The sequence below is a fragment of the Argentina anserina genome, chromosome 3 (assembly GCF_933775445.1).
Source record: "Argentina anserina chromosome 3, drPotAnse1.1, whole genome shotgun sequence".
NCBI lineage: Eukaryota > Viridiplantae > Streptophyta > Magnoliopsida > Rosales > Rosaceae > Argentina > Argentina anserina.
Window position 1 is genome coordinate 28,467,248 of NC_065874.1, and position 27,640 is coordinate 28,494,887.

General features: G+C 41.0%; 3 protein-coding genes and 3 non-coding genes across 6 annotated transcripts; 4 read left to right on the forward strand and 2 right to left on the reverse strand.

The window, feature by feature from the left end:
* The first annotated feature begins 1,465 nt into the window (after positions 1-1,465).
* On the forward strand, positions 1,466-10,033 carry LOC126787415 (uncharacterized). The gene is made up of 2 exons (XM_050513308.1): positions 1,466-1,484; positions 9,696-10,033. The coding sequence occupies exons 1-2, from the start codon at positions 1,466-1,468 to the stop codon at positions 10,031-10,033; spliced, it is 357 nt and encodes a 118-aa protein (XP_050369265.1).
* On the reverse strand, positions 1,872-1,988 carry LOC126789669 (U4 spliceosomal RNA). Its single transcript, XR_007671585.1, has one exon. It is a non-coding gene; the product is annotated as a U4 spliceosomal RNA (small nuclear RNA).
* On the forward strand, positions 2,773-2,986 carry LOC126789661 (small nucleolar RNA U3). Its single transcript, XR_007671577.1, has one exon. It is a non-coding gene; the product is annotated as a small nucleolar RNA U3 (small nucleolar RNA).
* Positions 6,806-7,457, forward strand: LOC126786034 (histone H2B-like). Its single transcript, XM_050511735.1, has one exon. The coding sequence runs from the start codon at positions 6,857-6,859 to the stop codon at positions 7,292-7,294; it is 438 nt and encodes a 145-aa protein (XP_050367692.1). The 5' UTR covers positions 6,806-6,856; the 3' UTR covers positions 7,295-7,457.
* A 14,961-nt stretch (positions 10,034-24,994) lies between the features above and the next one.
* On the reverse strand, positions 24,995-25,070 carry TRNAV-AAC (transfer RNA valine (anticodon AAC)). Its single transcript has one exon. It is a non-coding gene; the product is annotated as a tRNA-Val (tRNA).
* Positions 25,071-25,168: 98 nt separating this feature from the next.
* LOC126785758 (THO complex subunit 4A) lies at positions 25,169-27,617 on the forward strand. Its single transcript, XM_050511397.1, has 5 exons — positions 25,169-25,457; positions 25,545-25,691; positions 26,082-26,150; positions 26,248-26,444; positions 27,172-27,617. Exons 1-5 carry the CDS (start codon positions 25,293-25,295, stop codon positions 27,353-27,355), a joined length of 762 nt encoding a protein of 253 aa, XP_050367354.1. The 5' UTR covers positions 25,169-25,292; the 3' UTR covers positions 27,356-27,617.
* The last annotated feature ends 23 nt before the right edge of the window (positions 27,618-27,640 follow it).

Genomic DNA, 27,640 nt, shown 5'->3' on the forward strand with positions numbered 1-27,640 from the left:
TTTCAAAGAGGACAACTTGCATCTCACTCTATCTGCAATGACATGAAAATATACCCTCTCGGGACGTCTCTGAAAAATCGGAACCCCAAGGTATGTGAATGGAAGAGACCCCTGCTTGACACCCAAAATTTTCCGGATAACAAAGCGTCTACGATGAGCATATTTTCCAAAAAACACAAGCGATTTAAATTTATTGACTCACTTCTGGTTAATACACCTTATACAAGATGGAGAACCCACGTATCCTCTTCAGTGGTGGATCCATGTGCAGGGCACATGGGCTGAGCGCAGATGACTTTATGACATTATAACTTATAAGTGTTTGCATGTCACAAATGCCAGATAATTATGTCGTTTGAAGTTTGAACGATGGGAGAGGACCTAAGTTCAAGTCTCAAAAAGAGTTGTGCTCCCACCCCCATTACATTTTTCTTCTTCTTTTCTTTCTTACTCTTCTTTTTCTTTTAGTTCCTTTTTTTTTCCCTAAAACCTCTTTTCTCTTAGAATTTTTACTTTTGTTCCTATTTTCTCTCCCATTTTTTTAAAAGTGGAGTTTAATAAGCTCAAATTGAGGTTATTATATTAAAACATCATTTTGATCAAAGAAAAAAATTAACATACAAATACCAAATTATATTGACAAAATCAATTGCAAATAAGGAAATAAATTAGCCTAGACTAAAAAAATTCCTGGATCTGCCTCCGATCCTCTTCCACTCTTCTACTGCTAATCAATGTTGATTACTTGGAGCTGTGTCTGCGTGTTCTAAACCAAAAAGATCCCCAAATTCCTCCAAAAACCAAAATTTCTAGCTAGACGAAAACCTAGCTATAAAGCCAAAAACCTCATGATAGTTGTACGCTACAGTTTTATCATTTTCATAATATGTTGCTACAAGAAAACACATAAATTCCAGAACTACAGAGACATGATGGAAAGGTCATACATGTTGCAGAATAAATAGATAGGAATGGTATATATCATACTGTCTCATCCATGATAACCAATGTAATGATATAGGCATTAGATACAAACATTTAGTGACAGAGAGAACAGAGTAATGGACATAGAACTTACAAAAAAATATATAGGAAATAGTAAGAATTAAGTGGATCAACATAAGGAAAGAGGAAGAAAAATGAAAACGGATACGGAAGAGAAATTAAAGACCAATCAAAGCAACATTATGATCAGCCTCGGCTTCACAACATCATACTCCTTCAACTACCAAAAAAACATCATGGTATGTACTTGTTTCACAACTGGGATTGAGAAAGTTCAGCATAAATTGTTTTATTTAACATTCAAAAACCACGAATGTAACTTGATCATTACAACAACACATGAAAAGTGAGGGCTTCAAATCCCACTAGTTATCAGCTATTATGGAAAAGCCTAAATGTCAGATTGGACGGCACTAATAGGTGTGACCGTGTGTCGCCTAAAGCCAGCTTCCCCAAGAACATGTCCCCATTCCTTCAAGGTCCTCCGGTTGCCAGTGTTAGCATGTCTAACATCAATCTCACATCAATTAGCTTGTGGCATCCCTAATTTGGATGAAGCTACTTCAGTCCAAAGACTCCAAACTTTATTTTGGATAAGTCAACAAACTCAAACTTCTCTTCTGATCAGCATCTGTAATTGACCGATTATATCTCTCTTTGGACCAGGATCATACTGTTATAAATGATTATATCTCTCTTTGCATTAGGATAATACAGTAGATAGTACACACAGCAGCATTATTAAGCTCATCTTTGAAACACGATGCATTGGTATGACGGTCATAGTGAGATGCATAAGAGTAATTTATGACATGATTGCATTGGCAAGTGAAGAGAAAGGTTTAGCATTAGATTTGTAGGGCTTTACCCCAAAGGGTCCCTTCCAGAAATTCTCCAGGGGGTTTGGAGATAGTTTTCAACCAGCAATAGACGCGCCTCGGTTAGAACCTCATTAGATGCATCATTGCCCCAAGCGCAAAGATACTTTACAACGAATCCCTATTTCTCTATACATGTTTTTTCTGATGGGCATTTCCTGGTTTCTCAATGCGGTACTAAAAACAGACATTAATTCTTACTCCGTCAACGGCCAGGTAAGGCCTATGAACTCGGTGCACATCAGGTCACATCTTAAAAAGAAGAAGCAACACAAGTAATTGAGGGCAGGGATATGTGAACATTAGAGTACATTTGATGAATGGATGTCAACTTAAAACCCCCTCTACTTAATATCACCTTTCCAAAAAGATGATGGTTAGTACAGAGAGTTTTCTAATATTTGTCTGCAGCTCAGGATTGAGACATACGGAGTTTCAGCCAAGAAAGTTGGATAGTGAGCAATTTATGCACAACTCTTGCAAACATAGTAGAGTTAGGGTCTCAGAGTTAGGTGATCGAAAAATGCTGAAAAGAAAGAAAAAAAAAGAGAGTAATATTTACTGAAGTGCCCGAAAACCTCATTTTAAAGGGTCTGCTACTCTGCTTCCTCTGTACCATCTTCACTTCCAGCAGAAAGAATATATATAGATTACACACTAAGGAAATGTATAAATCGTTGAGATGTATCAGCTGGAATGAATAAAATTGAGGCTCATTGCCATATCATATTAGTGATGCAATAAGGCTCAATGGCTCATAGCAGAGAGCGCAAGAGTAGTGTCCAGTGAGGAGCTGCTTGAACAATAGTGAAGACTGAAGAGCCTCTCCCACATTGAAAACAAGTGAAGTCCTCCGAAGTTTAAGTATAGCAGATTATGTAATTAGTTCACGACCTTACTTGAACAGGATCTGTTCTATAGGATCGTACCTCTGTATCCTTGACTTCTAAGGAGACAGGAATCTAAACCTGGTGGATGAATCATAGCCATGCGATCAGAGCGTGATTAACGGCTGGTGATCTTCGGGTTGCTATGGCTGTAGATGATCGTTCTCAGCTTGGTCTACCCAAGTCTGGGGTGGTCGCTTGGCTGTCTGACAGGTTCCCCCTTTTTTTGGCTCATACGGAATTACTGAGCTTTTTATGGTCCTACTGAACAAATGAGCTTTTTATGGTCTACCCAAGGCCTGAACAATCTTTTTCGACTATGCATGGTTCCCGCCTAATTCTAAGCAAACCCACCTTCAGTCTAACCCATATTCATGTCATGTCAGATGTTCATAGTGGAAAAATAAACCGGTAGTAATGTTATGATACTGATCTACTTTCACAGGAAAGCCACAAAGCATACAGTAGTATAGAGAAATGCCCCTTTTTTCTTTCAGCAATTGTCTCCTTGTGATCATATCCTCAATTCTGCTGTGAAAATGTATCCATGTTATACAAAACTAAGAATATGTGAATATGTCTCCTGAATACCAGAAAAAAAAAATGGAACAAGGCATAACGAATTTTAGTGAGATGCCCATTTTACTTCTATTAACAATTTCCATATCTTTCACTCCCGTCACCATATACTCCAGTCTGCGGTGCAAGAACTTGTACACAGCTCCAGACTATATGCAGCTTCAACTTTCATTGCAATTAGCTAGTCCACCAGTAACCATAATAACAGTTCCGAGTTTTGTGTTGTACAGCATCAGGTTCAGATTCTAAGCTGCTCTGGTATAAGATCATGACCACTCTCAGACTCCCGGTGCTTCATCTGCAGAGTCATCATCCCCTTCCAGTAGAGGTGGTCCATCATTATTCCCCTGAAGATCAAGTGGTTGAGGTTGAGGTACCGTTACAGCATTATTACCAACTATTGCTTGAAGTGGATCAATATGCAGATCAGGTAGAAATGGCTCTGGTAGAAGTTGAAATACAGGTTCAGGTCCGGGATTAAGTTCTGGTAGCACTCCCGCATATCCATCTTCTCTCTGGTTCCATTCCAATATGAGAGCCTCTCCCTGCTCAGAGTAGATTATATCAGTACTGATTAAGAATTGTTAATTCTGCAGAATCCACTCATTCGTTTCAGACTTACAAGTCTAGCTTTGATCTTTCATTTTGCACTAGAAAGCAGAGTTGTGTTGCAGGCACTCGAACCTGAACAAGAAGTTACTCAGATAAAAGGACTAATATGATACAGTTCCATGATAGAGATAAATCACTGAAGAAAAACAGATGAATTGAATTTACATATTTGTATCCCAATGGCCTATTTCAGGACCTACAGTGCACCCTTTGAACTCTTTCCTCACCTTGGAGGTCTACGTAATTCACGTTCGTACTACATTTCAAACATGCAACTCATCAGCTTCTGAAATTACGTAGGTGCTATAGGTACATGCTCGTTACTAGTTTGAAATCATTTCTGCTGTTTTTTAAGCTATCTAATATTTATTATAAACAACGGATTCAAGGTTCTACTCTTACAGATTCTTGAAGATGCAAGAAGCGGTGAACATTCCATTCGGCAAAAGAAACCCAATACCAATGTTAAGATACAGGCCTTCATTCTACATCAGGTTTTAGAAATAGTCATGGACACTGATGATACACTAATAAGAGTGCTATAATGGACTAGTAAAAAGGACAACTGGGTCCAATAATTTAAACCATACCATTAACAAGTAACAGAATTGACTAAAAGAAATATATGAAAAATAAAATGAAAACTTGCAATGAAATGCTACTTTACTCACCAAAATTTGACTACAGTGTTATGAAAAAAAGATGGCAACAAAGAGAAAGATATATCAAACCAAATGCATCCAATACAAAAGTACTTATTAGATACTGCCAAAATTCTCAAACTTTCAATTGCAGTGCAGTTGAAATCAAAATTCATCAAGAACCCAATGAAATTTCAGGGAAGACATCAAGGAACCCAATTAAAAGTATGATCTTTCTTGAATTGCATCATCTAAAATCAAAGAAGCATTGCTTTAAAGCCATAAATGAGCCCTTATTTGATGTTCTTTCTTGGCTTTCAACACAAAATTTAAATGTTAATATAAAAATCAAAAGGTACATAACACATTAAATATATTAAAGTGTGTCATTGTAACACATTTGAGTTATGAATGTTTGATGTCAAATCGATGAATTGTACCGATTTATTGTGCCACAATGTAGCAGTTATAAATAGCCATTTTGATTAGAAATGACCTACATGCCCGAGTTGGAGGTGTGTGGCCTTGATCTTGAGGGTCACTCATAGTTTCTTTCGTATTTGGGACCCGAGAGGAACTTTTACTCGTTGTCTCCTCTAGTTACTCTTTTTTCATGTGGTGCTACACTTAATGGATTGAAGCATTGAGGCTATTTGGTCTTCTACTTAGAGGCTTCGCATGGATCCTTGGTGGCCCACAAAGACGTTTCATGTTTATGGTGTTTTCCTACATGTTAGACTCTCTTCGGTGACCGGTTTTTTTTTTATTTCTTGATATTAATTGCTTGGGAGTTTATTTTTATGGTTTTAATATAGAAATTGTTTTTAGCCTTTGTTCTAAAATTATAGTAGTTTTGTATATTTCGATTTTAACAATGCGTGGATGGGCGGGTGGAATGTTTTCATGTGGTAACTTACTCATGATCTATAACAGCTAACGTCTTTTACTATATAAAAAAAAACGTTAACAAAAGTTGAATATTTTGATAGGTGTGACCGTGTGAAAATAGGAAGGTCAAACACGTACTGATTCATGCATGGCTCATCTTTAACTTCATCGGTAAATACTTATAATTTTGGAGCAAATGATGCGCATTATTTTTTTCTTTTGCAATAAGCCAAAAGCAAATGAGAGTTTTCTTCTCCATAACAAGAAGTAGCAAATGAGATTTTGAGTATGAAGAATTTTACTAAGCAAACAAATCTTGAAACAACATATAGAAGTTCTACTCTTCTTAGCAAGATTACTTATTTTTGCTCACTAGCTTCCTGAATGACAAAATGAATTGAAATCAATTGATGTAACCCCGTTTCAGGTTTCTTCCTTATCTTGGATGTGGTACAGAGTCTAGAGCTTAGGACAAGAACCGGAACTTATTAAGGAGTTTCCAAAGCATTTCAGTCATCACCAAATAATGAGAGGCAGAGGAGGTTGCGCATATATGGATGAACATAGAAAGAAATGACGGCATGCAGCATTTTAGTGTTAAGAAACCCCAATTTAAAGGTCTGCTACCTCTGTGTGTACTGTACTCTCTTCAGTTTTAGGACATGTATACATGAATTATTGAGATGTATCAGTTGAAGATTTAATGCCATATCATGACGAATAAGGCTCATGCTTCGATTCTCATACACAGACTCACAGGTCAGGAGCTGCGACATCGGTCATAGAATCTATCCCACATCAAAAACAAGCTGATGAAAGTGCCACGGACCTTGAACATTGTTGTTCATAGAATATCCTCATGAATTGAGATCCTTTTGTAGAAGTGTTACCCTGCCATGAATGACCTTCATATCCTTCTATGAACAACAAATGTTAAGAAATGAAAATTGTGCTGTTTCAAGATGAAATGAATTTTTTTTGTTTATAAGTAAAGAGCACTTAATTTACAAAAAGTGAAACCCTAGAACAACCTGAATTTGAAGAAACAAAGCTAAAGCAGAACATAGTGAGACGAAGAACACAATGGAGTCCATAGTATTTATCCAAACGTCCAATCACTCCAATGTGTTCAAGAAAAAGAAAAGAAAATAGAGGTGAATTTAATCTCAGCCGTTGAGCACCTCTTTAGAGTCCAACAATCTTACGACGCCACGTCACCGATCCGCACCATCACTTATCCTCCAATAGAAAAACCAACGAACAACCTATATAAACACAAGACCAGACCCCTCTTCTCTCTCATCCCACACTTCTCATTCTCTTTGATCTTTTCAGTTTTCATTTTCGACATCTTGAAATATTCCAAATGGCGCCCAAAGCAGAGAAGAAGCCCGCCGAGAAGAAGCCGGCCGAGAAGGCCCCTGCCGAGAAAGCCCCAGCAGAGAAGAAGCCCAAGGCCGGGAAGAAGCTCCCCAAGGAGGCCGGAGCGGCAGCCGGAGACAAGAAGAAGAAGAGGAACAAGAAGAGCGTGGAGACGTACAAGATCTACATCTTCAAGGTCCTCAAGCAGGTCCATCCAGACATAGGGATCTCCAGCAAGGCCATGGGAATCATGAACAGCTTCATCAACGACATCTTCGAGAAGCTCGCCCAGGAGTCCTCCAGGCTTGCGAGGTACAACAAGAAGCCGACGATCACTTCTCGGGAGATCCAGACTGCTGTGAGGCTTGTGCTTCCTGGAGAGTTGGCCAAGCACGCTGTTTCGGAGGGGACCAAGGCTGTGACCAAGTTCACTAGCTCTTGAATGACTGGTTGGGGCTTTATCTGGGTAATTTGGGGAAATTAGGGTTAGGTTAGGGGTTTCTGGAATTTCAAATTTTATCTAATGGAGTAGTTGCTCTTATTGATGTAAGTACTGGTATTGTCTAGTGGTTTTATGAAATGAATGTTCATCCAATTGATCAGTGTCTTGTGGTTTTATGAAATGATTGCCTTGTTGTTTCTTGTTTAACCATAATTTCCTTTGAGTTGGAACTAATTGCATCTTGTGAATTCAATCACGTATTTAAGAATTGTCACAATGGAGTTGAATTGATTTGTTGTCTATGATTCATTACAGAAATCCCTTGAACTGATACACGTTGTTCTGAGCTGCCTAGAATCACAGTTCAGTATGCTTATATCTGATAAATAATATAATTCTGCACTGATTTGTCCTCCTATGTCTGGTGTTCATTTCGCGAAAGATCTGGATGGTTTTGGGACTTGATTTTATAACTACCACAGAAAGTAGGAAAGCCATAAAACGCTGGTGATATAAAATCATGTCATTGTTGTTATTTGTTAATGGTGACCATGAGTTTCTGTTTCTTCATTAGCCTCATATTTTCATCGGCTGAAGCAAATAAAAATTGCAAGGAACCTCACTAGTACAACTTAACAATGTAAACCAGTTTCTCAATTTTCGCGTTTCAAGCAGTGGACTAAACATATAGGCCGTCACTTAACCGAATTTGAAGTTAGTGTTTTCTTTTTGTCAATGTGCTATGTATGTTACTATAGCAGTGCACAGCATGGTAAGGTGAATGATTTAAGTGAACTATAGAGCCATAGAGGTTAACTGTCTGATTGCTAAAAGTTTATAATCTGAAAACTTCTCTGTACTATATTTTCAGATTTTTGCTTCAATGGTCAGACCTGTTCCTTGGTGAGTATATTGTTTTACAGGTCATTACTGCTGCTCATGTTGATCTGCATGCATAATCAGTCCTGCAACGGCAGTTTGTACCCTTACACATATCTGAGATACCATGACGCTTCAAATTGGGACAGGAGTATGTTTCTCCTTCTGTTTGTAATTATTTGGTCCAATTATATACGTGTATATAATCATGATGCTTTAAACTATGACATGACTGTAGGAGACTAGGAGGAATGTTGTTTTGCAATTGATCTTAGATATTATAAGCATATTCAGCTGAACTTGGGGAAGCCTACTTATCTTCCGAGGTTGCCTGGCCTTTATCAAGAAGGGACTCTTTAGACCAGTATCAACGCGGCAGTTTGGTCACTCCGAACAGAAAGTAATGGGCAGCAACTTCACATGGACAAAAGCTAAGGTAAATCTCAATTCTTGAGGTGCGAGGGTTCTGCTTGTTGACTCCAAAGTTGGTTCTAGAGCTCATAGTGGAGTTACAGGTTTTGTTAAACCAACTTCTGGAATCTGCAATTAAAATAGTCCAAAGTTGGAATTGAATTGTTGCTAGAAGTTTCATAGCTGCAGGATGGGTGTTTGGGAGCGATCGAAAGGCTTCTGAAAGACAACTATCATATCAAGGTCATGGTACAATGCACACTCTTTGGGTTCCTGCTTGTTAAGGTACACCTATCCTTGTGTTCATATTTGGTACACTCTTACGTCTCTATGTTAGCTCTGTTCGTAAACAAGTTGTTAGGTTTGTGAATAAAGAGTCTCTGAACATGCAGTCTGGGCCGTTCATTTCTGTATGTTTTAAGCACTCAGCAGTCCTCTCATTAGCCCATGGTTTCTTGTTCCTTTCTAGTAGTTACTAAGACAACTCGTGTATCTGATCTTTTCTATCTTTGTAAATTAGCCTTGCCCAAGGTTTCTGATCTTAATCTGTGAATTGTTGTGCATAAGTCTTGACTCCAACCCAAACATGATCAATCATAGAGATTTTCAGATTTATAAAACCAGACTCCCATTTTGCAACTCTATGGGCCTTCTTCCACTAGAAGAATAGCATTTACTTAGAATAGCCTGCAGCAAAGTGTTGAACAAAAGACCAGTTCAACTTAGAAACTAGATAGGATTATCATTATCTAACTAGTAACTACCAATCCAGCCTCATATAGAATGACTTCATCTGTTTTGCTTAATCGATAATCATTATCTAAAACATAAATCATATCTCTCTCAAACGTGAAGCTTATATATTATATTTTCTATGATTATGAGGAAATCGTGAAAGCCTGTAAGGTGTGAAGGCAGTTTCATAATGAGACTGAACCACATGAAAAATCAAACACACACCTCAAACTCAACGTGCCTCCACCCCCTTCTGTTTCGTCCCCCTTAAATCTTGCAACAACCAACCTCATGCCTTAACCCCTTAAACCCAAACCTCTTCCCCTCCGCCATCTTCACATGCCTCACATCCCATTCTTTCACTCAACCCTCCAAGCCATGGCTTCCAGGTGGCCGCTGATTCTCTACGCAGCCACCTGGACTCTGCTCCTTACGGTGACCGTGGCCGTGGCGGCTTTCTCACCCGAGATAGCTTTCGTCACTGCCATATCTCCGTCGTCGGCCTTCTCCAAGTCGTGCGGGGGAGAGGGGCTTGTTAAGATACCGACGGAGTACCCGAGGGAGGCAATGTGTTTTCCGGCTCACATGGTCCGGCGGTCCGGCTTGGATTTCTTCGTCCCCACGGTGTTTGCCGCTCTGGTCGTTGCGGGTTCCGCTTTGGTAGTTAGGTCGTTGGCATTGGGGGAGAGTGGTGATGGTGAGGGACCTAGCTAGCTCTCTGCATTGATCATCGCCATGACACGACGGTGATCTAGGAACGTTAGTTTCACTATTAATTCATGTAACATCTCTACTTCTCTAGTTCCGTGGTCGACTTGCAAAGCTCCTTTTTATGGATGAATTCTGGTCGATATTCGCAAAAGTTCCACGGCTTCTTTATTTACTTCTCTGTTTTGGCTATTTCACTCTGTTAATATATATACTCTTAGGCCATGTTTGGTTCACTGATTTGGGGATTGTTTACGTTCCCTTGTTTGGTATCTACCTATTTGGAAACTAACTTTCTGAGATAGGGGAAAGTAAGGGGGAAGATGATTCCTTCCAGACCCGTGCAATTGATCTTACGGGCTGCTTTCCTTGCAAACCTGTGGACTATAATATCGCTATTTAAATACGTTATTATCAAAAATACCCATCAATATCTCTTTCATCTCCCACGCCCTCTTTCATCTCCACGCTTCTTTCTCGCGTTCTCTTTCATCTCATACAACACTCCAAGAAAATATTGCGCTTCTTTTTCATGCATTCCATTAGTCACATATCTATATAGTATATACTGATTTGGACTAATCACCTTCACTCATAAAGAGCCCCAAAGAATTCGAACATAGCATATTTTTGCTAAACAACTTTCATTCAAGTTTAAGCAATATCCACTACTTACCTTCTGTTTGTGTGAATCGTATATGATTTGGGCTTCTTCTTCTTCTTGATCTATTAGAGCATATGTACCCATAAAATGATTTTGCTCAAGTAAAAGGTGGACCCATAAGCAAATTTTACTTCAAGCAAATCGATTTCATATTTTGCTCAAGTAAATCGATTTTCACACACAGGAGCAAGAGACTTGGTGGCACACATTCACAATTTTCTTGAGCAATTCAATTTTGTCTTGTTGTGAAATGATTAATTTTTTTACCGGATATATTTACAACTACTAATAATATGTCACGTGTTGTTATCGACTCGATATTATCCAAAATTTCTGATAAGATTTTCGACTAATAGAGAATTGACAGGTATCACTGCCACGTGTCATTATCGGTAAAATAAGAGGAGCAGATTTCCGATAAGATTTTCGAGTAATAGAGAATTGACACGTGTCACTGCCACGTGTCAGTATCGGCAAAATAATTGGACCAAATGGTAAGATTTTCGACCAATTTGTTATAAAACGGCTAATATCACTCATTCTATATTTACACCATTGTGAAAAATCCGATCATATAACTCATCTTTCAATCTAAACACTTAACAACATTTCCTTGTTCATCACTATGATGAATTCTTTCAGCTTCCACAATTTTTTCAGGCAGAGACAACGTCAACAAGAAGAGGATGATGATATGGAGAAATCATTCGTGAATCAGGTGGTCATGGCGGAAGCACAACACGATGATTAATCAACACGACCAAGCGGTTCATATCGCGGTAAAAAACTGAATAAGCCACATTAGAGGCTATCTAGGGGACACAATCTCATGGAAGATTACTTCATCGAATGTCCAACCTTCGACGCTCAAGACTTTCGCAGGAGGTACAGGATGAGCAGAGACCGATTCAACATTATCATGACGGACCTCTGCAACCACGACCTTTCTTGGCATCAAAGAGAAGACGCCACTGGTTTGCTAGGGCTACTTCCCCAATAAAAGATGACTGGGGCTCTACGAATGCTAGCGTAAGGGTCAGCCGCAGATCAGTGTACTAAAATTACAAGGATGGGAGAATCGACTACCCTAGAATGTATTAAGGAGTTTTGCAACCAAGTGGTTCATCTCTATGGTTCAAGATACCTCCGCAGTCCAACACCGGCAGACCTCACGTGACTACTAGCAAAAGGCAAACGCCGAGGTTTTCTAGGTATGATTGGAAGCATCGACTGCATGAACTGGGAGTGGAAGAACTGCCCAAACGCCTATCAAGTGACATACTCGGGGCGAAATGGTCGCCCAACGGTTATCCTAGAGGCAGTGGCCTCGTATGATACGTGGATATGACACAGTTTTTTTGGGTGTCCTGGAGCTAAAAATGACATTAATGTGCTCCACCTATCAAATGTGTTCTTAGAGATCCTTGTCAAAAGAGGCCCAAATGTCGTCTACGAAGTCCACGGATAGAGGTACACCATAGCTTATTATCTGGCTGACGGAATATATCAAAGGTACTCTACATTTGTCAAAACAATTTCCAATCCCCAGACGCCATAAGAGGCATACCGGAAAGATGTGGAGAGGGCATTTGGCATCTTGCAATCTCGATGGACAATTATACGTCATAGTTGTACATTGCACCACAAATCGGTAATGACTACCATCATGTTAGCTTGTATTATATTGCATAACATGATTGTTGAGGAAAAGTGTGTGGATGATGAGGAAGAGGATGAGGAAGAAGAAGAAGACTTGCAAAACCCATCGAGGGCTTTCTGCGTTTATGATGGGTCAGTGAGTGCACAAGGGAATTGAGTTCTTTTTTAGCCAATCAGTAGAGATGGAGTTAATATACAACGGTTTCACAACCATGTTGCCGATCTCGAATCCACTTACATCCATCGAGAGCTCTAGAGAGACTTGGTGAAACACATTTGGAGGGTGGAAACTGGTGAAATACTTTAAATATGTTTTATTGTGTGTTTTCATGATGCTTGTGTTTAATTATTAAGCTTGTGTTTAATTTAAGTATGTGTTTTAATTTAATGTGTATTTTAATTTCAACTTAATAAATAAATTGCATTTTATTTCTCAAAAATTTAAATTATATAAAATGACGAGCCAAACCCAGATTTATTCTTAGTACAATACTATAACTACTATGGAAATAGCACGCGACTTGGGTGATAACAATCCGAATATGTTTCATCGGTAGGTTAATCTTGACTAGCTTCTCCTTCATTAAGAATTGCTAGTTTCCTCTTAGTAAAATACATTTTCGAGATTGGGGTCATAGTCTTCAAATCCATTGTCATTATCTTGTTTCTTCAATCGTAACTCTTCTTCCGCCCTTGCTTATATCCGCTTTTGAATGTCTATGTACTCCGCGTAATAATTAAGCTCACTTTCATTATGGGCTAGCCTCTTCGTATGCCATGATGCTTGGTCACTTGCAATGGTATGCAAAACCTCAACTCGTTGCTCAATAGGAGTCTTACCCTGTTTCTTTTAGCGCCTAGCTTCCTTTGCTGCCTTGGTTCCCATTGGTCTAGGTGGACTCGATGGAGCTGCCGTGTTGCTTTGAGGTGTCTCATTCAATTGGTCGTCATCCAAATTGATGGTTGGAGATGATTCAGTTGCGGAAGAAATATCATGGTAACTACTTGCATATAGAGATGAAGTAATAGGTAACACCGCAACTAAAGATGGATGATCTTTAACCACTTCCCAACATTCAAAGTGTGTAAACCTTTTCTTCTTGGCATTATAGTAACATGATTAAGCTTGTCGTTCCTGATATGAAAAACTTATATTAGGTATATATTTAATAACATAATTTAAATAAATTAGATAAAACAAATAATGTAAACAAATTAGATAAAACAAATAATGTAAAAACATTTGATATATTAAAATAAATAATGTAAACAATGCTACATATTTAAACAAATTAGATATAAATTACATAATTTAATTCATATAATCAAATAAAAATTATAATATATGATAAAGTCATAAAACAATGTACTTACTTCGTCCATTAGCGAAGTGCCGCTAGCTATACGTTGCCGTGACGCCGCCAAACATTCTCCCCATTTTTACAAGAGTAGCTTGAACTTATTGTAGTGAGAAACGAGCGCGATTCGGGTCCTCGGCTCCTTCAGAGGTTTCTCACCCGGTGCTAGCACGCAATTTTGCATATAATCGATATGAATTGTGTCCCACAATTTGTCCCTCTTTTGTTTGTTACCGTCATATTCATCAATGCTATGACGGACAAAAGAGATGCACATTTGTAAATCTTCGGAAGGAAGACAATGGGTGCCCATTATTTTTGAAAAAAAATGATAAATGAAATGAGAGATGAGATGGAGGAAGATGTGAAATTTGTTGTGCACAAATTGGTGTGAGTTGATCAAATATTGAAGTAGTATTTACAGGCAAATTTTTGGGAGAGTTTTGAAATTTTTGGGATTTTTAACTATTTTTTGAGTTTATATCCGTTCTGATCAAATAGCAACCGTTACCTATTAATTCTGACCGTTTGATCGAAATTTCTGATTCAAACTGGAAAACCAAGATCTATTAAACTGTTGGCACATTCGGTTCGTGTCAGCCATTCATTGGCTCGTTAATTTTTTATATCTTTTACTGCCGTGCATTACACGCGCCTAACAGAAAAAAAAAGTTTTTAACCGCGCCTGACGTCACCCACGTGTTGTGGGCTCCGCCAGGCGGTCGAGCAATCGCCGAAGCAAACTTTGCTCGAGCGGAGAGGTGAGCAAACCATCCCGGTTGACTAGGTGAGCACCTCTCGTCCGGTGCAAGATGGAAAATCGGTTTGCTCGAGCAAACCTCACGGTCCCAGTCGGTGCTCGAGCATCACCTTCTCCTTTGCTCGTCGGTGCAGGTGCTCTTAGGTGATTGATTTGTGCCTTTTGATTTTGATTCTTCAATTAATTTTTCTTTTGGGATCTTACAATAGAAAATTAGAGAAACCTAAGAAAAACTCAGAATTGTAGGAAGATTGTTCTTATTATTTATAATTACTTTCACTTGAGATCAAATTCATCATGATGGTTCTGTATAATTACTTTCATTTCTTTTTAATTTTAAGGAAAAATATATAATTAGAACTTTAGTAATGTTTGCTTACCGTTTCTACACCCAGCCAAACATCACTAAGGAATTCAAATGGATTTTCTGCATGACTTCCCTGCCTTACCAAACATATGAAATGAATTTGGATAAGAATTCTAACTTCCTTTCCCCATGGAAAAGAGAAGGGAATTAAATTACCTCCGACCAGCCAAACATGGCCTTATAACTCCAACCCACTTTGTCAACCAAATAATTTATAAAGTTACGTATGTTCCGGGAGAATTACTATTCTACCCTTGTGTGTGTCTTAGCCTAATAAGTTTCTCATTAGGAGATAGATTAACATCTCCGTAGTAAATTATGATTCCGAATCCTACGGGATTGTGGTGTTGTAAATGCCTATATATATGTCCCCATATCATTCAATAATATACAAGTATTTTCATCCTCAAACACGTTATCAGCACGAAGCCCTAAAACCCTGAATCTTTTAGAGCCTTCCGAAATTTTTTTTCTCTTCTTCCCTCCGTCGCTCCTGCCCGCCGCTACCTCCTGCCGCCGCCGCAGCCCCCCTGCCGCCGCAGCCCCTGCCTGCCCTCGCAGCCCCTGCCCCTCGCAAGCCCCGCAGCCCCTGCCCGCAGCCCTACTGCTCGCCGCTCGCCGCTCGCCGCTCGCCGCATTCGCCGCTCGCTGTTCGCCGCATTCGCCGCTCGCTGTTCGCCGCATTCGCCGCTCGCTGTTCGCCGCATTCGCCGCTCGCTGTTCGCCGCATTCGCCGCTCGCCGCATTCGCCGCATTCGCCGCTCGCCGCATTCGCCGCTCGCCGCATTCGCCGCTCGCCGCATTCGCCGCTCGCTGCTCGCTGCTCGCCGCACTCGCTGCTCGCCGCTCGCCGCACCTGCTGCTCGCCTCAAAGCATTCAAAATTGCTCCTCCCGCATATTCACGCAAGAGACGTGAAAATCACAAGCAAGGACTTCGCTCAAGAGAAGCTACTCCCGTATACTACAAACCTCCCAAGGTAAATTTTTATAAACGTTCCCGCTTTTGAACGTATAGATATATTATATCGGGCGCTATTAGCCTTCTTCTTGTCTTAATTCCGGCCTTTCTTATAACGCCGATGAGACTATAGAAGGATGGGTTTCCCCTCTTGGTCGATGTTTTTTGTGTGACGGTCCTGGGGGAGTCACGATTGTTTTGAAAGGGAAGTTAATCGATTTTCGTGTGGTCGCCTGAGTGCACCGCTGTTTTGGGTGCGAGCATGAGTATCGCCGCTTGCATCGATTTTTCTTGTGACCATATACGTCACCCCTTCTAATTCCTATTATACTTGAATCTAATCGATTCTGTATTCGTGTTTGTAGATGTCATCGCCATCTCGACCGGAATTTGGCCTTCTTGATCTAGAAGGAAAGGAATACCACCGCTGGGTTTCCGACATAGAACTCGCGTTCGAGAGCCGAGGGATTGAAGGCATGTTTGCCGACCCTCCTGCTGATTTCCCACCTATGGCTAAGACTCAGACTCTCATCTTTATGAGACGTCACATCCATACAACTCTCAAGAGGCAATACTTGAACGTAAAAGATCCTAAAGAATTATGGGACAAACTACGCTTGCGGTACAACAACGTTCATGATAAGCTTCTCCCTGACTTGACCGTTAGATGGGATAACATCCGTCTATTGGACTATAAGAGAGTGGATGATTTCAATCAGGATATGCTATGCTTGCAATCCGATCTTGGCACTGTTGGTGTCATCAAGACCGACCTAGATCTTCTCAATAAGACATTGGACACGTTTCCAATCAACTATGAGGTTCAAGCTCATACGTACCGCACTCATGTAGAGGAAGGGAAGATCCGGTCTTTTGCCGACTTAATGGCACTCTTAGCTAAGAAGGAGAGACATTCTGAGATTCTCCTCAACAACAACAATAGACCTGTTGGCACTAAAAGAATTTCTACGCCACAAGCTAACTATGGGAAAGCTCCTAAGCAAAAGAATCGATCAAGGAACGCTCCATATCAGCACCAAAATAACAACTCTCGTGGTGGGAGGCAACAAGGCCGATCTCGGCCTCGGTCCAATACATGGACCCGTGATGGTGGCGGCGCCGCACCCTCAGGGGGAGGCCGTCCCCGTCCCACACTTCAAGGAGGCCGTGCGCCTCCTAATGCCTCCACTTCCGGTAATGGCAAGTCTCCATGCTTCAAATGTGGCTCCTTCAAGCACTTTAATCGCGATTGTCGCGCTAGCAAAGAGATGATCAAGGCTTACTCCGCCTACAAGAAGTTTCTACAACCCGAATCGAATCATGTGGATGAGGACCATGAGATCGAGACTCACCATATCTCCATGAAACCCGAGCCCCTTGCTTCTAAAGCTAGGCCTCCGGTTGCTACCATGGATACTCCCGACTTTGATTAGTCGTTTTAGCTTCTTTAGCTTTATGATTCAAGTATTGTTATGGCCGACCGCCATTGTTATTTTCATTGACTTTGTAATAGTCTTTTGATTTTGGAATTAGAAGTTTATGTGTGATGTATTAAAGATTGGCATTCAATAAAATTTCTCATTTCTTGCTTACAAGACGATCTCTTTGAGAATTTTATTTATCCGACACTTAGCATGATGATCAACGTGTGCAACTCACGTGGTTTTTAAATTGGACGCTTTTGGGTCACATGGGACCCCAATAGCACTACATTGTGAATTTGGAACTTAAAATTCGGAAAACGAACCTCGGAACGTCGAAAAACGACGTCGTTTTGCCTTGGCCGGCCCCGGTTACTATTCCGGCGTTTCCGGCACGTTTTGCCGGCGTATTCGCCGTCTTCCGGCCATTTCCCGGCGTTTCCGGCACCGCCAATCGGCTCCTGCCGGCGTCTCCTGTCGGACCTGAAGTCCCGGCCTCCATACCGGCCAGTTTCGACAGCCGCCGGCCGGTTTTTCCGGCAATAGGTGCCGCCGGTTTTCCACCGAGTTTTTCGACGATTTTTTTTTCGTCGTTTTCTCGTGATTCTTCCGTCATATTGCAGCAGCCCCTGCTGCCACGTTTTCCTCGTCCAAAATTCACCCGGTTTAGAGTTCTTTTGACATGGTTTTCCGGTTTGTTTTTCCGGTTTTCTCCAAGTCCGTTATATGCACTCACCGGTACTCTTTGTGTGTGTTTTCCACACCATTATTGGATGGTTTCTACCACCCTCGTTTACTGTTTGGTATTTCACTGCTTCAATACCATGATTTCCAACTCTTTAGTTGAAGAATGTAGTACTATTGCCATGTGATACATTCGATGGAATCGACCTTTGTTCCGATTCCCTTTCTTACAATATCCTACGGCGTATTGTATAGAATTGTTCCCGTGTCACTGACTCTCTTAATTGTCATTTTGTAGATGTCACGCGGTGAAATCGAATGTCTAGCTGATTCCGGAACCACCCACACTGTCCTACGGCACAGGCAGTTGTTCACGGATCTAGTGTTTTCGACTTCTTCGATGACTACAATGATTGGCTCGAAATCCATCATTCAAGGAAGAGGCACTGCTTCTTTCATGTTGCCTAATGGTACGACTCTTAACGTCGTAGACGCTCTTTATGCGCCAAAGTCTCCTCGCACCTTGCTAAGTTTTAAGGACATACGTGCCAATGGTTTTCACCTCGATACTTATGTTGAGAATGGAGAGGAATATCTTTGCGTTACCTCTGAGAAAGCAGGCCATCGCCGCATCTTAGAGAAGATGAAGAGTCTTGGGAATGGTTTGTATCTTACTTCCATTCGGATCTTTGAATCATATGCGGTTGAACGCAACTTTTGTGATTCGGACTCTTATATGCTTTGGCATGCCCGTCTCGGGCACCCTGGACGTGATATGATGATTAGAATTCTTAAGAATTCACATGGTCATCCATTTTTCAAGTCCCGGAAGCGATTGGAGGATCACCTCACCCGTGCTCCGCACGGTGAGGCCGTGCCGACCCATGCACCGCATGGTGAGGCCGAGCATGCCTCACTCGGCAGCTCCACGGCTTTCATGCCGTCGGTGGCGGCATCCCCTCCTTCACAGGAGCTTGTGATGCCTCCCGTGCTTTCACATGCCTCCATGGCAATTTCTGATGCCCATCGCTCGTTTTGCAAAGCTTGTTCTCTTGCTAAATTTCAAGGAAGTCCTTCTTTTGCTAAGGCTTCAACCAAGAACATTCCATTCTTACAACGTATCCAAGGTGACATTTGTGGACCTATTCAACCAGAATGCGGACCTTTTCGATATTTTATGGTATTGGTTGATGCATCGACGCGTTGGTCACACGTCGCATTGCTATCCACAAGGAATGCTGCATTTGCTAAGTTATTAGCTGAGATCATCAAACTTCGGGCTCACCACCCCGATTATACTATCAAATCCATTCGTTTGGATAATGCTGGAGAATTCACCTCCAAAACTTTTGATGATTACTGCATGTCTATTGGGATCGAAGTTGAACATCCCGTTCCTCATGTTCATTCACAGAACGGTCTAGCAGAGGCTACCATCAAGCGTATTCAGCTTGTTGCTCGGGCAATGGTTATGGGTACTAACCTGCCGGTCTCTGCGTGGGGATATGCAGTGTTGCATGCAGCGACACTTATTCGTTTCCGACCCGCGGCTAACCAAGCGTTTAGTGCGTACCAGATGGTAACTGGTTACGAACCCAATATTTCACACTTACGCATCTTTGGTTGCGCCGTTTATGTGCCTATTACGCCTCCGCTGCGTACTAAGATGGGTCCTCAGAGACGATTAGGTATCTATGTTGGCTATAATTCCCCAACGATTGTCCGCTACTTAGAACCAACCATCGGAGATCTCTTTACTGCAAGATTTGCAGATTGTCACTTTGATGAGACATGCTTCCCGTCGTTAGGGGGAGATGGGAATGTTATCATTCCAAATGAACGTCAGGAATTGACGTGGTGTGTCCCCACTATGTCTCATTATGATCCCCGCACTGCTCAAAGTGAGTTAGAAGTGCAACGCATTATCGACCTCCAGAAAGTCGCGGATTCGATGCCCGACGGCTTTGTAGATATTGCTAAAGTGACGAGATCAAACATACCCGCTGCGAACGTACCGGCACGGTTGGATGTCCCGAAATACGGGCGTGGAAGACAAGCTCCTGGACCTAGCAACGTTGGCACCGCCCCTGACAGTGGGACGGAGGCCGATGGCGGCACCACCGTACGCCGTGGTGTTGCCGGCGCCCCTTGTGGCGACGATGCTGAGATGGCCCAGCATGGAGCAGCTTCGGCCTCGGCTCCTCAAAGAAAAAGGGGAAGACCGATAAACTCTAGGGATTCAAAACCTAGAAAGAAGCGAATGACTAAGGCACAACGCGTCATCAACGATGAATCACCATCGTATGAAGTTGTCTCTGATTACAGCTATGTCCATGAATCAACTCAAGTGTTTCCGTGGGACGCTATGGAACCTTGTTTGATGCCAGAGAACAACGAAATCTCAGTGAACTACACAAGTGAGCAGTCGGTCCGAAACCGAGCCACCACATGCATTGATGACGTTTTCGCTTATTCCGTCGCACTTGAGATCATATCTGAAGACGACGTTGAACCTCGCTCTGTAGCTGAATGCGAACGCAGAGCAGATTGGCCGAAGTGGAAGGAAGCAATCCAGGCAGAACTTGACTCATTAGCGAAGCGAGAAGTCTTCGGAAAGGTTGAATTGACTCCAAGAGATGTCAAACCTGTTGGACATAAATGGGTCTTCGTTCGTAAGCGAAATGAGATGAACGAGATCGTGCGTTATAAGGCAAGACTCGTGGCGCAAGGATTCTCACAAGGACCTGGTATTGACTATGAAGAGACTTATTCTCCTGTTATGGACATCATTACCTTCCGCTACCTTATTAGTCTGGTAGTGTCCGAAAGACTAAACATGCAGCTTATGGATGTGGTCACATCTTATCTCTATGGGGATCTTGACGCAGAGATATACATGAAAGCTCTTGAGGGACTACCTTTACCTCCATCAAGTGCCTCCAGACCACGGAGTGCTCATGCAGTCAGATTACGTCGTTCGTTGTACGGGTTAAAGCAATCCGGAAGAATGTGGTACAATCGGTTGCATCAATACTTGGTGAGAAGGGGTTACAAGAATGATGAACTATGCCCATGCGTGTTCATACGAAAGACAAATTCCGGATTCGTCATCGTTGCGGTCTACGTTGATGACATGAACATAATCGGCACTCTTGATGAGATTGAAGAGACCGTGTCTTATCTGAAGTCGGAATTTGAGATGAAAGACCTAGGGAGGACGAAATTCTGTCTCGGCCTTGAGCTTGTGCATAGGGCCGACGGCATCTTAGTGCATCAGTCAAATTACACGCAGAAGATGCTTCGACGTTTCAATATGGATCTATGCAGTCCATTGTCTACTCCCATGGTCGTCCGAAGTCTAGATATCAAGAAGGATCCCTTCCGTCCTAAAGAGGATGATGAAGACGTTCTTGGTCTTGAAGTTCCATACCTTAGTGCGATTGGGGCACTATTGTATCTTGCTCAATGCACTAGACCGGACATATCTTTCGCAGTGAACTTATTGGCTAGATTTAGCTCCGCACCTACGCTACGTCATTGGAATGGAATCAAGCATTTGTTTCGATACTTGAAAGGTTCCCTTGACATGGGATTGTTCTACCCCTATTGCAGAGAGAACACCGCCACGGTATCTCCCCACACCACCGCCGTCACCGACCCCGGCCTTGCCGCCGTACGCCGCAGCAACGCCGCCGGCCGCCATGGCGTGGAGACCGTGCGCGGTGCCGAGAGCAGCCACCGGTCCCGTGTAGCTCTTTCCCCCGATGCAAAGACTCCAAACAACTTGTTAGTTGGTTATGCCGACGCAGGGTACCTCTCTGACTCTCATAAGGCTCGTTCTCAAACCGGTTATGTGTTTACCATTGGGAATACGGCGATATCTTGGAGATCCACAAAGCAATCTCTTGTTGCTACTTCTTCGAATCACGCGGAGATCATCGCTCTCCATGAAGCAGTGAAAGAATGTGTTTGGCTACGATCACTTGTTCGCCATATTCGTGATTCTTGTGGATTAGTCTCTACAACTGATCAACCTACGTGCATTTATGAAGATAATGCTGCTTGCATAGAGCAGACGAAGTTAGGTTTCATCAAGGGAGACAACACCAAGCATATTTCGCCTAAGTTCTTCTACAACGTTCAACAACAGAAGTTCTTGAATGTTCAGATCAATCAAGTGAGTTCAGAATCCAATGTTGCGGATTTGTTCACCAAGTCTTTGCCTAAATCTACTTTTGTGAAACATGTGAAGAGCATTGGCATGCGTCGTTTATCGGAACACTAGAGTTTGGTAGACTTCAGGGGGAGTCTACATCACATGTTAAGATCCTTAAGTAGTTGGTGCGTTGTGCTCTTTTTCCCTTCGATCAAGCTTTTGTTTTACCCAAGAGGTTTTTGTTTTGCTTGACAAGGTTTTTACCGAGGCAACGATGTGTGCACCATGCAACCTAGGCATGCAACACAAGGGGGAGTGTTCCGGGAGAATTACTATTCTACCCTTGTGTGTGTCTTAGCCTAATAGGTTTCCCATTAGGAGATAGATTAGCATCTCCGTAGTAGATTATGATTCCGAATCCTACGGGATTGTGGTGTTGTAAATGCCTATATATAGATCCCCATATCATTCAATAATATACAAGTATTTTCATCCTCAAACAACGTATATATTTTTTCATCATATGCTAATTTAAAATTATGCATAATTATTTTATAGGGAATTTATAAGCCACTACGTAAAATGTGAGGTAATAATTTGACAAAACCACGACAAATACTTGAGCCAATCGATGAATTTTTAAACTTGAGATTATCTATCGATTTTAACAGGGTTTTAACAAAAACCACGAAAATGTTTAACAAAGATTGACCTCTTCTCCAATCTCCTTAAAGCCTATGCATTGATAATTAAAAAGTATATGGCAACTATTTAGTATATGGCTCGTCAACGGGCCGGATATTAGTACATTTAAATAAGTGACGGGCCGGGCCGGACCGGATATTTTCACAAATATGAACTTCCAAGCCCACCCATCTAAACAGACATTGCAGGTTTTTACGGGTCGGGCCTTGCTGGTTTGTATTAGAAAAAAAAAACATAATACTTTTATTTAATGGTTTGGAACAATAAAAGAATTATTATAAAACATTCTAAAAAAAGTCACAAATAAATTCTAGTTTCGAAATATTGTCGATTCATACTAGTAGATGTGATCGATATATATATTTAGGGACCATGTAAAAGTTTTATCTGTTTTTAACATAGTTTAAGCTTTCGTACCTAGGTCAACTAAAAAAAGATGTTTTGACATAATAAAACCTTATTGACCGGGGTTTTGCTAAATGGGTTTCCTCGCTGCGACCACACACGATCGGTAACAAAAAGTAGGTGATTCAAATATGTAAACAATTTTCGGCATTCACATCTTGGTAATGGGTCATCCCTTAAGGCATATTAGTGATGTTTTTGGTTTACTAGAAATTTCGACGATCAAATGAGTTCCGAAATGGATGAAATTTTAAAACGGTCGCTAAATATATATACTGATCACATCGGATGATATCAATCAATTCTGAGAAGTTTCCTTCATATAGTCGCTTCATAATGCGATAGTTATATTGTAAACCTAATATATAGGTTATGATACATTAGTGGACACTTCGGCGATCGATAACTCCAGTTTGGAATATAGTCGATCGACACCAACATATGTGACCGATATATATTTAGGGAACCCGTAAAAATTTCATCCGTTTTGGACATAGTTTGACTGTCTGTAACCACGGTCAACAAAAAAAGAGACGTTTTAACATATTAAAACCCCCATTGATTGAGGATTTACCAAATGGGTTTCCTCGGTGTGACCGCGCACAATCGGTGACAAAAATTAGGTAATTTCAAATATGTAAACAGTTTTCCGCATTCGCATCTTTGTAATTGGTCCTCCCTTAGGGTATATTAGTGGTGTTTTCAGTTTACCGGAAATTCCAACTGTCAAACAAGGTTCGAATTGGTTGAAATTTTTACATGGTCACTAAAGATAAGTACCGATCACATCGGCTGGTGTCGATTAATCCTAAGAAGTTTCCTTCATATAGTTACTTCATAATGCAATAGTTTTATTTTAAAACCTAATATAAAAGGTTATGATACATTAGTGGACACTTCAGCGATCGACAATTATGTTTTAATACGGTTGATCGACACCAGTAGATGTGATCGGTATATATATTTAGGGACCCCGTAAAAATTTCGTCCGATAACTGGTGTCGATTAATTCTGAGAAGTTTATTTCATGTAATTTATATAGTTGCTTCATAATGTTACAATTTATTTTTAAATCCAGTATAAAGTTATAATATAAAAAATATAAAATTTTAAATCTAGTATTACTAACATTTATAATATTTTATGTATAATTATTACCAAAAATATATATAATTGATATATGTATAATATATTATATGCATGTATAATATTTTATTTCTTGGCGGGTTTTTACGGGTGAGGACTTGCGGGCTTTTGGTGGGCCGGGCCGGGTTTCACAACTCTAAACTAAACTAGACTTGCTGACCCTCTATCCACGGAAGCGGGGTTTCTCACGGGCCGGGCTATAAAAGCCCATCGGGCTTACGGACATTTCGGATCCGCGGGCTAAATGATGTGGTCTAATTTAGTATGTGTTTTTGAGACACGAAAAAGAAAAATGAAGAGTTTAGTGGTGTTATTGTCACTGCGTTATAATACAACTAGATGTAAGTTATGTAACTTTCTTATCCTGTTATGAAATTTTCATCAAGTATTTATAACTATTTAACAATAAGTGAATAGCTACAAATGAACTAAAATGGATTCTCTTAGTTAAAGTTTAGAACATTACTGTACCAAAAATAAAAGTTTACAACATTAGCCTAACAGGCTAACACTACCCTCTTTTGTTAACTCACATTTTCACTATGCTGGCTATAATCTCTACAATCTTAGTGGCTCACAAGTCACAATTTAATTGATCAAACAGAAAAAAGGAAATAGATGTGAAGGTAGAATCGCCCATAAAACGAAAGAGAAGGGAGCAATATAAAAACGATAAAGTGATTTGGCTTCGCCCGGGTTCGAACCGGAGAGACCTTCAGTGTGTTAGACTGACGTGATAACCAACTACACCACGAAACCAGTCGTTTGAAGTCTCCTGATTTGTAGATACTTATCAATTGTATTGACAGAACTAAAGTCCTAATATAAGTAGACACCTTGAACCGGGTTCTAGCCCAACGGATTTATCTCCTTCCTATCGCCTTAGGTTTCTCTCTCCTTCACTCTTCCTCTTCCCGCAAACCCTAACCCCCAATCTCTCCCACTTTCTCTCTCCTAGGGTTTCTGCTCTATTCCAAAGCGATGGATCATCTAAACATGTCCCTCGACGACATCATCAAGACCTCCAAGAAACCTGGATCCGGCAACAACCGCGGCGGCCGCGGCCGGGCTCCCTCCGGTCCCGGACCCGCCCGCCGCTTGCCCAATCGCGCCGGAAATCGTGCGACGCCTTATGGCGCCGCCAAGGTAACGCAGATCTCTAGCTTCCGTCTCCGATTTTGCCTTAGTCGAATTAAACAACAACAAGAATATTCATGAAATTTGGGGATTCAGGCGCCGGAGGACACGTGGCAGCACGACATGTACTCGGATCAGGGAGCGGCGTACGGAGCTCCGGCTGGCAGAGCCTCCGCCATCGAAACTGGAACCAAGCTCTACATCTCTAACCTCGACTACGGCGTCTCCAATGAGGACATCAAGGTAATTTTTCTCTTTCTCAATTGGATCTCATGCCCTGCTTAACTTTACTAATATTGTTGATTTTAATTTGATTTGGTCTATAATTATTTTAATTGGAATGGTTTAATGAAATTTATAGAGTAAAGTATTAAGATTCAAACGTATCGAAGAATCGACTTGTAATTTGTTATAAACTGGACTGGAGCCTTAGTTCTTGTTTGTAGCGAGTGAGAAGTAATTTGGAGCTGGATTAATTAAGTGGTTGCGTTTTATTACTGTATGTCTTTATATATATATATTAACTTTCTTGCGTGTTGAAAATCACTGTTTCATTTGTTTTGGTGTTTGCTTCTTGACTAGTTTAAAAGCATTACATGTTTGGATGATCTAAAACAATTTAATTATGTACAGGAGCTGTTTGCTGAGGTTGGTGACCTGAAACGCTATGGAGTGCATTATGACAGGAGTGGCAGATCCAAGGTATCTTTGGAACTTCCACAATGATTCGTTCTAGAGAGTTCTTTTTTGTTAATGGAGTTTTTTGAGAATGAAAAAAAAAATTCTCTTGTGATATTAGGGAACAGCAGATGTCGTCTTCTCACGAAGACAGGATGCTATGTCTGCTGTGAAAAGATACAACAATGTAATGCTTGATGGGAAGCCAATGAAGATAGAGATTGTAGGAACAAACATCTCCACACCTGGGGCACCTTCTGCTGTGCCTCCTCCCCCTGCAAATGGTGTTTACAGAAATCCAAATGGAGCTCCCCGTGGGTATGTCTTATATCCTACTTTTAACTTGAGGGTTTGATTTATTGCTATTGTCTGTGTGCTTATCCATGATCATTTTCTTGTCTTTTTATACATCAAATATTAGTGTATAGAGTTCCAGTATAATCTATAGTTTAGATTTGAATAGTGAAATTGTTGTAACTTTCATAGTTGCTGCTAGAAAGGAACCAAGGGTAAATTTTACTAACTGCTAGAATGTAACAAGTCCACCCCGAAGCCGTGATATGGCATATGCTGGAGCTTCTTCCTCTGTAGGCCTGTGTGATAAAGTACAGCCCTACTTTCAGTGCTAAAGTTTTAGGAGATAGCTGGAATCCCACTAGTGTTATGACAGTGTCCTCTTCTCTTTTATATTTAAAAAAATATAAGGTGTTCTATTTCCATTACCTATTGTTCTTTGTTCCTCGATAGTGGTTATGAGTTTTATTGCAACCTCAGATGCGTAGTTACTCAATTTGGCACCTCTATACGCTCCTCCCTAGGCATATGGTGTTGGAGAATATTATATGTTTGAAAGTAAGTGTAATATAAAGTGTGCAATATAAGATATGGACTATGTTTGCAATATCGCTTTTTATGGTGTTGCCATAAACGTTAAAAGTATGGGGTTAGAAATCTGCCTTGTTGGGTGCAGCATGACAGTTTTGTTTGACATGTGATTGAGTTTATTAACTGAGTTACTGACTGTCTGCTTGTATATATTTGGCAGTGGACAGGGTAGAGGTGGTGCTTTTGGACGCCCTCGTGGTGGGGCTGGTGGGGGTGGTCGTGGTCCTAGAAGGGGCCGTGGTGGACGTGGAAGGGGAGGGCGTACTGGTGAAAAGGTTTCTGCTGAAGATCTTGATGCTGAGCTGGAGAAGTACCATGCTACTGCAGAAACAATGCAAGAGTAGAATGCAAACAATTCTGTTTTGTTTGGCCGTATTACATCATCTGTGGTCTTTAGGTGCTTGGTAATTTGACAGTCCTCATCTATGTTGTGTATTTCTATCAGAGTCTTACTTTCTATTGAGAGAGAAACCAAGAGTAGGGAGAACAATTAGAATCTTGCTTATGGAGTTTGGGCTCTCATTATGTTTGTTTAAACATGGGTATGAAATATGTGGGTTACTGGACAGTGGCAGTACTTTATCTGAACTCCCACTTTTGGACTCATTAGCTTCTTCAGTCCTCTATTA

Excerpts from the sequence above, each read along its gene's own strand:
- LOC126786034 (XM_050511735.1), top strand. The coding sequence starts at position 6,857 with ATGGCGCCCAAAGCAGAGAAGAAGCCCGCCGAGAAGAAGCCGGCCGAG.
- LOC126785758 (XM_050511397.1), top strand. The coding sequence starts at position 25,293 with ATGGATCATCTAAACATGTCCCTCGACGACATCATCAAGACCTCCAAG. Across the intron at positions 26,151-26,247 it reads ACAGGAGTGGCAGATCCAAG|GGAACAGCAGATGTCGTCTT; the intron begins GTATCTTTGGAA and ends TTGTGATATTAG. Across the intron at positions 26,445-27,171 it reads CCAAATGGAGCTCCCCGTGG|TGGACAGGGTAGAGGTGGTG; the intron begins GTATGTCTTATA and ends TATATTTGGCAG.